The sequence below is a fragment of the Fukomys damarensis genome, unplaced genomic scaffold, assembly GCF_012274545.1.
Source record: "Fukomys damarensis isolate Sample0158 unplaced genomic scaffold, DMR_v1.0_HiC HiC_scaffold_22, whole genome shotgun sequence".
In the NCBI taxonomy this organism is placed as follows: domain Eukaryota; kingdom Metazoa; phylum Chordata; class Mammalia; order Rodentia; family Bathyergidae; genus Fukomys; species Fukomys damarensis.
In genome coordinates, this window is record NW_022900934.1 from 27,729,560 (window position 1) to 27,742,702 (window position 13,143).

The window sequence follows — 13,143 nt, forward strand, 5'->3', positions numbered from 1 at the left end:
TATAAATGGATAAATTTTTGTGATAAGGAACTCAAGAGCCTACCTTAAAATTTATTTTTGGCTGTTTTGTTTCTGTAGAGACTTCTCCTTTTGCTTCTTGTTCTCCATCAGATTCACTATGTGATGACTCAGATTCTTCTACTGTACCAAGTGACTTTTCATTAGCCTTACTAGAAAGCAAACTGCCAGTGTGTGGAATGAAATCATCTGGTTTTTCCCATTTGGACTCTGCTCAACAAATTTTTTAACAGTCATGTTATTTACTTACCAACTGTTAACGCTTTCAATCATTTATAATTATTAACCCTTAGGAGGTCAGTGAACTGAGATACAGGTTTTTCCCATTTGGATCCTGCTCAACACATTTAAATAGTCATGGTATTTACTGACCAATTCTAATACTTTTTGTTTTTTGTTTTTTTGGAGACAGGGCCTCACCATGTAGTTTAGGTGGCCTTGAACTTGTGATTCTTCTTCTTCAGCCTCCTGAGTGCTGGGATTATAGTAAGCAAGTGCCACCATGCCTGACTTAATTCAAATATTTTATTATATTATTTACAATTATTAAACCTTAGATCATTGATGAGAGACAGAAACACTTATTGTTACATCTATCAGGTGCATAAATTCAAGATCATTACTAGCTATGCATCTGTACTTAATTGACATTAGATTATTAGTTTGGCCACTTTTTGTTTTTAAATTTATTTTTTGCTTGTTTTTTGGTACCAGGGACCAAATTCAGGACCTTGCACTTGCCAGGCAGGTGCAGTGCCACTGAACTAAATCCCAGGCCCTATTTTCATTTTTTTTTTGCATTTCAGCAATACTGGTAATGAGTGTTTCTCTCAATATGGGCATAACCTACATTGTAATATTTTTTACTGTGACCTCTATAATACTGTATTCACTTCACACTAATACTAGATCAAGAAGATAAACCTCAAACCTCTGACTCTTTTATCTTTCAAAATTGATTTCAATTTACAAACCCAGATTTATTTATTAGCTGTATAAACTATAACTCATATATAAGAATGGGGTGATATTTTAAGGACTCTCACAACTTATGTGACAATAATTTCAAGAAACACAATGAAATTGATGGGATTTCTTGGACTGTATTATCACAAAGATTTCTCTGGGATTTTCACAAAGTGAAATCATATGAAGATCTGAATGAATATAATGTCATTTTTATTAGGGGAATAAACCGCAATTGAATTCTACTGCCATCTAGTGGTTCACCGCGTTTTTAGTAAAATGAAAGCTTGTCTAATTGTCTGGTATACATGTCTGTATTTTTAACTTAATAAATGGGAGACTGAACAATTTAATGTCTGGAGGAGATGGTTTTAAGAGTAAAAGAAATTGCTATTAATAGTTAGATTTTTGCAGGCATAAGCCCAAATCATTCAATATTACAGGCCTGTAATACGTGCAGGTGCTAATGAAAAATACTTTTCTTCATCTAAATTTCACACAAGTAACAAAAAAGAATTTAAGACACAAATAATTTGTTAAGTCCAATGTACCAGGTACTGTTTTGGTAAATTGACTGATGTCTATTTTGTCCACAATCACATCACTGGTAAAAGAAATTGTGCACTGAATGAACTTAGCTCTAATTCTAAAACCATACTGTACTATACTAAAGATTCAGTGTTTAACTAAACTGAAAGAGAAATACTGTTACGTTTAATGCTATGGAGAAGGTTTTGCATATTAAGAATTATTATTATTATTATTTTTTTGGAGACAGGGTCTCACTATGTAGTTGAGACTGACCTGGAACTCACTATGTAGCCCAGGCTGGTCTTGAACTCAAAGCAATCCTCCTGCCTCAGCCTCCCGAGTGCTGAGATTACAGGCATGTGCCACCACGCCCAGTCTGTATATTAAGAATTGAAATAAAAACCCTTCCCCAAGTTATATTAATATTATATAGACAATGTAGCAAATTTAATGGCAGTAAGAAATGAAGCACATTTTTTAAAGTTCTGTGAAATTAGATAAAAATATTAATTAGAAAAATTCAGTTAGTAACAATGCATGTTTCACAAGTATTTATGTAATGGAAACATTTAATTAGTTAAAGTGGAAATATGACAATTTTAGCCACTGCTAAAATAGCTTCAGTTTTGTGTTTTGGTACCAGCAATCGAACTCGGGATCTTACGCTTAAACGAGACAGGAGGCAAAACCACTGAGCTAAATACCCGGCTAGGTTTTTGTTTTGTTTTGTTTTTTGGGGTACTGGGCATCGAACTCAGGCCCTTGTGCTTGCAAAACAGACACAGTAGAACCACTGAGCCAAATCCCCAGCCCATAGTTTTGTTTTTTAAAAAAGGAAAAAAGTTGAAGCTTTGTGGAGGGAGGCCCTTGTGCTTGCAAAACAGACACAGTAGAACCACTGAGCCAAATCCCCAGCCCATAGTTTTGTTTTTTAAAAAAGGAAAAAAGTTGAAGCTTTGCAGGGTATAGCTCAGTGGTAGAACGAGCATGAGGCTCTGGGTTTAATCTCCACAACAACAATAAAAGTTGAATCGGGTGATCTATGAGGTACCTCCCAGAAAATTATATTTATAAAATAATAAAATAAAACCAGTAATTGGTTTAAATGAGTCTCTCAAATCTGCACATGCTATATAAATTCAGAACACCATTACTGCATGCTACAAAACGTGACAAATCTTTGTTTTTTATTGCATTAATGTTTTAACTTACAAAAATAATATATGCTTGCTAAGGAATTGTTTATTTAATGCTAAAATTCTCACATTCAGATGATTCCCCAGCAGATTAATAAGCAATTGCAAGGATACTTCATGGTTAAGATAATCAAAGATAACACTTACCTCCTGTTTCTGTATTATAATAATAGTTATAACCGTCTTCACTTAAACCTTCTACCCAAATGGCCTTCATCTAATAGGAGGAAAAAAAGCAGTAAACTGAAGTTAATAATTATATATTGAATAACTAAGCCACCTATTCCTTCCCACCTGACATCTGGAAGTTGGGGACTGTGACAGCAATATCGGCTGGTTTGTGGTAATCATGTGCCGACATTCAAGTAGAGAACGTTTCACTTTTAAGAGCCAGGAATCCCTTGCCGATGGACAGGGACATCAGGATGGCCAACGGACTATAAAACAATTAATATTTACATGGATGGGGTTTATGAATAGGTATCACTGATTTTATCTTTACCCAGGCCTGTAACAAAAGGATTACAGGAAGAAAGGATAGGGGAGGGAAAGGGCTTACTTGGAAGTAAATCTGCTTACATAAACCCCAGAAGACAATCAGTTTAAAAAATAACGTAAAACACTACCAATACACTTGTTACCTTTTTTAAGTTTCCTTGAAATCCATCAGGTTTCTCCCACTGAGATGCTTAAAGCAAAATATAATGCATTTATAAAAATCTTTTTGCTTAAAACACTCCAAAATATTTAATTTAGCAAAAAATTATACAAATACCAGCTTAACACGTAACTGAAAAAAGGAAAAACAAAAAACCATGTATTCCCGCAGTATTGTGCTGAAGTATACAGGTAAATGCTATAGAACCAAGAAATAACAGAACAAAGGATAAGAAGTAAGGAAAAAAAATGATAAATAACTGGAACTTCTGAGAAATTTTTAGAGCGAGGTAGGGCTTCTGCTTCTTTCAATGAGTTCATTGGAATGTAGCCTATTAAATTTTGCAGGAAAGGAATGGCATTTTTGTTATCTGGGGGCAGAGGAGAGTGAGAGATGGAATAACTTAGAAGAGGAACAAGATAAAGTATGCAAGAATTATGTATTACTGAAAGCAAGAGTATATAAATACAATGGTGAAGGAAACACTAGAAGAGAAAAAAGAAATTAGTTTCTAAGTATATTTGAGAAAGACTTCTCATCCCCAGTACCTCTTTATGGTATCTTCATTGCTGAACTACAATAGGCACTTCAGTGAAGGCTGAGTTCAAATTCTGAGAAATCACTGCTATTTCTATGTAGTCCAAAATTCATTGATTCTAAAGAGCACAGTAATTAAATAATATTGTCATCTCAAGCTTTTTGCATGATTTCTCATCTAATTTCCTATGTTCTTTTTGAGATGATTTTGCTAAGTACACTAGGTTGGCCTCAAATTCACAATCCTCCTGCCTCAGTCTCCAGAGTGCTAGGATTACAGGTGTGTGCCACCACGTCCAACTTCACACCCGACTTTCTTTTTTGTACGAGGATCAAACTCAGGACCTTGCAGTTGTGAGGCAGGCAGTGGCACCACTAAGCTAAATCCCTGGCCCTCCTACTTTCTTGACCGTTCTTTTTTGCTGGCTTTTCTACCCATTTCTTTAACATACATACTACACACTCTCTTTTTTTTCTTGCTCTCCTCTCTGTAGTCTTATATACTTGTCAAAGTTAACATTACCTGTTTGCCACTCTGTTTAGCATTTGTACCTCCAGATTCCAGCAATCAGCTACTGAAAATTGCCACGCTCTGTAGGTACCTCAAACTCAACAGACAAAATTGAATTCATTATTGTCCTGCTTAAACTTGTTTCCAGTATCTCATCCCAGTAAATCATAGCACTGGTCTCCCAGCTTCCCACAATATGGCCCCAATCTATTTTTCCAGCCTCATGCTTTTGTACTGATATCTTCAAAGAACTTTATGTTTTATCCCCACTAGTTAATTTTCTAGGCTTTAAACTTTCAAATCTATTTTATTTTGTGGCTCATCTTGTTCTGTCTGAAGTACTTTATCCTATTAATCTGAAATCTTATTTAATCAAAATACTTACAGAATGTTTCTATTTTGCTAGGCAATAAGATGCTAGGCATATAAATGATAAGATATTGATCTTGGCTTTTTTGAACCCATGGAAAAGCACCACCAATCTTTACAACTTTTTTTGAATTTTGAGATAGAGTATGTTACTAATACAGTCGCCCAGGCTGGCCCTGAAGCTGTGATCCTATCTCAGCCTCTAGAGTAGCTGGGATTAGAAGTGTACACCACTACTCCTGATAAGACATTATTCTGAGATCAGCTCAAAAGCAATCTGTGATAATTTCTCTGATTGAAATAACTACAATTTCTGATTTTTTCAGCTAACATATTAGACTTCCATATAGTACTTTAAAATTCCTCCTTGTAACAAGCTTATTATTGCTGCCACTAAATTTCATGTTTCTGGGGTGTAAGAAAAATGTATTTATTTTCCCTAAACTTTACAGTATTTGGAATAAAAATTCCAAATATATTTAGTTTTTAGGGAACATAAAAAGATATTTTTGATGTTCTTATTGAAAAACATCATGTATCTAACTGAAACTAATATCTGACAATATAAAGGAGAGATTCACTGTCAGTCAAGACAACCTAAAAAAGAAATGTTTCTTGCTGACAACCAGTTTCTTGCTCACAACCGTCAACTGGGTAGAAAATAGAACCTTACAATTCATGAAGTGGATCTGAAAAGCCTTATTTCAATGAAAGTGCTTTATTTTCGCTAGTTCACTTTTTCAGAAGATATTATTGAAAACTATAAAGCTATAGTTTATTTGCAAGGAATTATTAAGACTTTTAAGCATGGCATTGAGCCACAATGAGAAGGGTACTTTTTGAAAAGCATACTTTTCTTCTAAACTTTCGATAAAAATGAAAAGTTACAGTCTTTCTTTGTTTAAAATGTTTCAATATTAAATAAAAACCCTAAACAGAAACTGTTCTGTTCCACTAATGGAACTATTCTCTACTAGTTCTGTGCTTACATGACTTACCTCCTGTGATAAGCTCATAACAGTAAGGGTAACCCGCAGAGGTTCTGCCTTCTACCCCTCTACCCTCTGAAGGATCTTTCTTCTTCTTTTTCTTCTTCTTCTTCTCTTTCTGTTGATTTGATGCAAAGAGAGGTGGGGTAATGCTGGGTACTAGTGATATACTTGGCTCTGAGATTTCTAGAAAAAAGATGAAAGAAAGGTAAAGAAGCTGAAGTAACTTTTTCTCTCAAAATACTTTAATCAAAAGGATAATATTCTTTTGGTGCCTTTATGCGTTATTATAAAAATTATCCTCAAACTATGGTAAACAAACCAGGGTGTAGTGATGCATGTCTTTATGCCATGCACTGTGGAAGGCTGAGGCAGGACTGCAGGTTCAAGCCCAATTTGTGCAACTTAGTGAGACTTTGTCTCAAAATTAAAAATAAAAATTAAGAAAAGGGCTGGGGATGTAGTTCAGTGCAAAGGCCTTTTGTTCAATACTGTGTGTGTATGTGTGTGGTGCACAGAATAAAAAAATGCTAAATTTGGCTACATAAAAATTAGTATTTTCCTGTATGTCAAAAACAAACAAAAACATTTTTTTAAAAAAATCTCCTTTGTTTGTACGGTATATATGCATATATATGCATATGAAAAATATTTATAATGAACACGAGGGTTACCATTTCTAAAAAAGATTTCTCACAAATCACACATTCTAAGTGCATAGTGATACTCTGGCTCACACACAGTTTTTTCCACGATTCTAGTCACAAACTGGAAGAGAACTGAATCAAATTCAGTGGTTAGGTTCAATGTTGATCTTATAGGGAAAATTTGATTTGGTTCTCAACCAATTCATTTTATGACCAGAATTGTGGAAAGAATTAAGTTTGTGACCTGAGGTACCACTGCACAAAGGAAACTCAGAGAATGAATGTTTACCTTCATTGCAATAGAAATGTAAATAAAAATAATTTTTTTATAGATCAATGAGTTCTGAAAAGAATATCGAATCCAATGTTAGTCTGATCTATCAGGTATTTATACGGATGTACTGTACTGCTTTTCTTTTTTTGGTACTAGGGATCGAACTCTGGATCTTGCACTTGCAAGGCAGGTGGTGGTACCCTGGAGATAAAACCTTAGCAAGATGTACTGCGTTTCTAACACTAGTTAGTAATTTTTTTTTCCTAGGGAAAGTGTAAATCAGCCCAAAATTTCTGGAGCACAGTATTACCTACTTCTATTGTATTCACACTTCTATACTATTACAATCTCACTTCTTAAACTGAACCCACACATAAAATAAGTGTGAAAAGATGCCTGCTTCACGAGACATACTGCAGTAGTCTTTGAAACAATGCAAAGTCTAAGCAATCTAACTTTACTAGGAAGAAATTAGTTAAATAAGTCATGGTATACTAACTTTATGTAACTTATTACATTTAGTCACTGTAATAAGCAATTTGTACCATGTTATTTAATTTTAGTAAAAATCCAAGGTCATATAACGAGTGAGGCAATTGTTTGACTCCAAAGTGTGAGCTCCTAACTACTCCACAGCCACTAAAAATGCTATGCTATGTTATTTAAAAGATGTATTTCACTATCGTTGAGGCCTCCCCACAGACCACAGCATAAAATGTGTAATTTTAAAAAAATTCTAAAGATGTCTACAGAAATCTTAGCAGCTAGTGAACTTTCAAAAGCCCGTTTCTTTGTATTGCACTGCTGTACTTTTACTTCATATAATAGAGAAAAGATGAATTTTCAACCACTTCTAAATAGAAACACCTATTTTTCTTCCTCTCAAAATGTTTTGTTTTCATGGAACCACACATCTCTTTTCCCTTCCTTAACTACCAGTATAGTTAATATTAGTACTAATATTAAAATAGTATTTCTAAAGTCAGAACACAAAAAGCCAGGTACTGTGGTATACGTCTGTATATGTCACAGCTACACAGAAGGTGGAGGTAAAAGGATCATTAAGTTTGAGATCAGCCTAGAGAAGATAGTAAGACTCTATGTAAAAATCTGAGGGAAAAGAAAGGGATGGAGATGTAGCTCAGGGCAAAGGCTCTGGGTTCAATCCGGAGACAACCACCAACAAAAAAAGGCTTGAATAGTGTACAGCTGTTCTTACTTAATGAACACAATGCCAATTAACCAGTACTCTACTTAAATTCTTAATTGAAAGCTATTTTTATGAGAGATTAAAAAAAGCATTCCAGCTGGGCTTGGTTGTATAAGCCTGTAATTCCAGTACTCTGGGATGGAGGAAAAGAAGATTACAAATCTGAGCCCAGTCTTGGCAATTTAGCAACTTAGTGAGACACTGTCTCAAATAGGAAATGGAAAAAGTAGCCTGGGCGGCTGGGGATTTAGCTCAGTGGCACAGCACCTGCCTGGCGATCAGAGGTCCTGAGTTTGATCCCGGGTACCAAAAAACAAAAGGTAGGCTGGAGATGTAACTCAGTGCAAAGGTCCTGGGTTCAATCCCTAGCACTGAGAGAAAATACAGTAATGCCATTTCATGTCGATTAACCCAACCACTATGCAAGTTCAAATGAGATCTGCTAAATGCCTGGGTTGAAAACAATGGATTTGTCATGGAAGAAATGCTCCCAGAAGTTTCCCAGATTACAGTCTCAGTTCAATGACAAGGCAGATACAATCAAAATACCTTTTACCTGGAATTTTGTTATCCTTAATCCTCAAAATAATCTGCTTTGTAGCAGTACAGTCATTTGTCCATAAGAGATTACTTCATTATATATTAAAGTATAAAAATACATATTTGTAGTTATGACTACATAGGTAAAATGACTAGTAGTTATACTGCAAGTTTTATTTTTTTTCTTTGCAAAGTTTTTCATTCTTTTTATTGGTTATACAGATGAATAGGTTTCATTTTGGCAGATTCATATATGTACGTAGCATACTTTATTTTCACCTCCTGCAAGGTTTATTTTTCAATCAATAGTTATCTTTCCACTGAATAAGGGGAATACCTGAAACATTCAAGGTACCTCTGAAATTAATCACTCAGCTACAACGGAGCTAGGACTACACAGTCACGAAGGCAGTATGGTCGATGTGAATGAAGGGGTTAAAAGAGGAAGTATTAAAAGCAAAATATAAGCTAAAAAAAAAAAAAAAAAAAAAAAAAAAAAAAAAAAAGCAAAATATAAGTGTATAAGTGGGTCCTATAGTCTAAATAGGGCATAATAAAAGCAGGTTATACCTTGAGTATATAACCTCTTTATGCAAACACTAAAAGCTCACGTGACTTTTGAAATCTGCTGGCTTTTTTACCTGACTCTAAACCAAGCCTTTTCAAATCCTCTTGATATGCTTTCAGGGCAGCTGCTTCCATTGCAGCAAACTCCTTTGATGCCTTTTCTTCTTCTTTTGCCTTGTCCAGGCTTTTCTGTTTAATCTACATAGGATACATATAAAGGTACAGTGAGATAAAGTACTGACATTTATACATAAAAATTTGCAAAGAACTAATCTGTATTACCTCACTGATCCCTCTTTGCCACATTTTCCTTATGATTCTTCCCCCTTTCACGAAATTCAACACTCTTAAAAATGAAAAAAAAAGAGAAAATACAAAGGAGTTAAACACAATAAAATCCAGTAAGCATAATATATGACTAGAACATAAGAAAACAAATTAAAATGATGTGTAGAAAAGATAAAACTGATTTTTTTTGGGGGGCAGTTGGGATTGAACTCGGGTTCTTGTGCTTGCAAAGCAGACACCAGAACCACTGAGCTAGATCCCTGGACCCTTAAAACGGATTAATTGTAATGCAATCTTGTCCTTTTATCCAGTGATGCTAGGAAACTGGACCTCATTTATTATACCTTCTGACTAGATTTTACTTTAGCTCTTAAAACAAGATGACCATATTATGGGAGAAAAATGCAAGGTACTCTGAATGACTAAATTAGGACTTAAAACATGAATGAAGACAATGTTTTAAAGAAACACTTCTCAACATCAACTGTCAAAACCAGTGCATCTCCAAAATTTTATCATTCTATTTGCTAAATTAAAGACAGAGAACAATGATCCTTAATGCCTCAAAATTTTAAGAAATATACATTTAAAAATTGCTCCTATATTATAAACAATAAAATGATAAAAAAGAAAAGGAAAAAATGATAACCCAGGGCTGGGGATTTAGCTCAGTGGTTCTGGCACCTGCCTCACAGGCACAAGGATCTGAGTTTGATTCCCCCATACCAAAAAGAAAAAAAAAAAGATAACCTACGTGGAGTGGTGGTGTTAACTGGGATGGATGGGTATAAGAATGGGTACGTGAACATTACTATTTAAATAACCAGAAATTCCCCCTAAATCACAAATGTCTGGTATTAAGTGGTAGTAAGACATGAAAGAGCTCTGCAAAATTAAGTTGTATTACTCAATTCTTGTATGACATAGTATCTGAGTTAGTCTAGAATACTATTGTGAATGCCTCTTTAAAGTGTGACTTTGTAAAGCAGTCATCTTTTTCTTATACATTGGGTTTCCTACTTGATTACAGAACTCAAAGAATACAATATGTCTGGTATTAAGTGGTAGTAAGACATGAAAGAGCTCTGCAAAATTAAGTTGTATTACTCAATTCTTGTATGACATAGTATCTGAGTTAGTCTAGAATACTATTGTGAATGCCTCTTTAAAGTGTGACTTTGTAAAGCAGTCATCTTTTTCTTATACATTGGGTTTCCTACTTGATTACAGAACTCAAAGAATACAATATTATAAGACCATTCAAAATGAAATTAATGTTGTTTCTAATGGTTAAATCAGTGTGTGTTAATTCAAGGAGATAAAGGCAGTGTACCGGAGGGGATTATTTACTCTACTTAACTCATACAATTCCTGCTACTGTTGGGTACCTCGAAAGAAGAGGATTTTCAGTGATTTGTGTGGTTTTTAAAACTCCTAGCATTTATTTGTAAGGACAGCTGAACTCAGATAAAATAAAGAACTTAAAAACAAAAGTCTCAAACCGCATGCATTTTTAAAGTAAAAGTCTATGAAAGGAATACAGCATTGTTAACGATGCGACTATTACTCTTTGGTCCATTCAACTCTGCCATGTAAAAAGGAAACTCTGGTTTATTATGTAGCGCATACGCAGTACTGTTAACATATGAAGAGGAAAATCGGTGCTGTGCTTTTTGCCCTATATCTTCAAAGGTAGATCTAGACAAAAATACACATATATTCAATTATCTCTACAGCAGGAAACACAAGAAAAAGTACCACAGCTTTTTTACATTACAAGGGCTTTTCCATTTTTACTTTTCTTTGCACAGTACAGTATGTGACAGATCTACATACACTCCCAGTATACTGCAATGTGTTTGATAAACACAGGGATGAGAATATCTACTAGTTGGGTCACTTCCAGAAAGGGCATAGAAATAATCTGGCTTCATAATCAAGTACAGCTTAATGAAAAGGAAGAAGGCTCATAACTTCTTAAAGGGAATAAATAATACGACAATAAAAATCTTTTGATGTTTTGAAGAATCAAGAGTAATGTATATGAACGAAAGTGCTTTGATCTGAACCTAGATGAGAAAGCAGCGGTCCACATAAGCACAACATTATGAGAATCTCTGAGAGTGGAATCAGCTTACAGGCCTATTATCTGCTATCCAGCACTTGCAGTAATCACAGAATTTCTTTGGTTGAGACTTCCAGAAGTCGGCCCTGAAAAAGGGAAAAGAAGTCTAAGCTTCTTCAAAATGAAGGTAAAATTCTGCACACTTTTGTTTCATATACTGTACAAGCTTCGGCTACTGAGTCTTGTTAGCTCGGTTTCATCATTTCTGTAGAGCAGGCAAGTCGACTGAAGTTTTGCTCCTAGTAGAGTAGAAAAGGTCAGCATGGGATTGATTACAAGCTGATTCAAAAAAAACACCTAAAAATTTTCACACTTTGCTACAGTAGGAAGAAACGAGGAACGTCTGAAGAGAAAAATATCCTTTGTGATGCGGGTGGGGTGCTGAAACGGAGGCCGGCGAAAAACTCAAAGTGCTCTTAAATTTACTTTCATCAAAAGAACAGAACCCAACACTACGTTGGGGGAAAGACTGTGACCCTTCCAAGACTATCAGTTAATACAAGTCGTTCTTGAGGCAAGGGACAAGAATTGCAAAGGCCAAAAGACCTCGCCGACCAAATGAAAATCATTACGTTATGCACAGATGGCCGAATGAAGTGGACAGGGGCGGCAGCAGGGGCCACAGCCCAACACCAAAGCTTCATAATAGCCCAAAGTTTAAGCGTTTTCCGAACCGACAAGGACTCCCGCCACCCTCGATCACTCGTAGAGAAGGCGCCGCATCTTCCCCCTCTCCATCCCACTCGTCCCATCCGCCGCCTCAACCGGCTGCAGCCTCCAGCTTAGACTCCAGAAAGCCGGCTTCGCACTTCAGGGCCGGACTCGAGCGAGTTAAGAGCAAGTCCGCCAAGCCTCGCGCCGAAGGGCCGGAGGAGGGGGTGGGAAGCCCTGGGGAGAGAGAGGGCGTCCCGGAGAAACAACACTGTGTTGTTTAGGGCCTGAAACCCAACTCACATGACTGCGTCAGCCGCTCCGCGCGTCAAGGGTACAGCTCACTCTAGCTTTTTCCAAGCCACAGGAGAAGCACCCGGCCCGGCGCGCGGCCCACCCAAAACTCCGCTGACCGTGGACGCCTCCCTTGAGCCCTGGGACCAGCGTTCCACGGCTTCCCACTACGGGTGCCCAGAAGACTCAGGGTTTGAAATCTCCTCCTCTCCCCTCCCCCTAAAGGGGCGGTACTAGACTTCTGGGGGTGGGGTCGGTATAAAGGGGTTGAGGTCACCGAGAAGGGAGAAAGCGCGACGGGACCTGAGCCGGAGGGCAGGACCCTCAATCCCCCGCGCCAGCCCGCCTTCCTCTCTGTCTTCCCCTTGGATCCAGAAGCACCCGTCTCCTAGGCTCGCTGGCTCATGGCCGAGGAGCTCGCGCGCCGCCTCCGTCCCGAACGCAAACAGCTGTTCCCAGTAGACGTCGCCGCCCAGTGCTTTGCCAACTAGTCCTCACGCACTCGGAGCAGCGGAGCCACCCGGACCCGCGGGCCGTTGTCCGAGTTAAAAGGGGAAATCGCTGGTCCTGGGGCTCCGCGCGTCTCGCGACTTGGCCGCAGAACTTTCTTGCTAGGCGGCGCGGCCCCGCCTAGTAGACGTCGGTGCTTTGCCAACTAGTCCTCACGCACTCGGAGCAGCGGAGCCACCCGGACCCGCGGGCCGTTGTCCGAGTTAAAAGGGGAAATCGCTGGTCCTGGGGCTCCGCGCGTCTCGCGACTTGGGACTTGGCC

The 13,143-nt window shown here is 37.4% G+C and overlaps 1 protein-coding gene across 1 annotated transcript in view; it reads right to left on the bottom strand.

Annotated features, from left to right (window-relative positions):
- LOC104860347 (WW domain-binding protein 4-like) overlaps positions 1–12,463 on the bottom strand; it is a 23,033-nt gene extending 10,570 nt beyond the window's left edge. The window contains 9 exon segments of the mRNA XM_010621492.3: positions 44–228; positions 2,859–2,928; positions 3,353–3,399; positions 5,785–5,961; positions 9,088–9,211; positions 9,296–9,304; positions 9,306–9,359; positions 11,440–11,512; positions 12,381–12,463. Of these exon segments, the coding sequence (XP_010619794.1) occupies positions 44–228; positions 2,859–2,928; positions 3,353–3,399; positions 5,785–5,961; positions 9,088–9,211; positions 9,296–9,304; positions 9,306–9,359; positions 11,440–11,512; positions 12,381–12,382 (741 nt within the window). The 5' untranslated portion in view covers positions 12,383–12,463.
- Between the last annotated feature and the right edge of the window lie 680 nt (positions 12,464–13,143).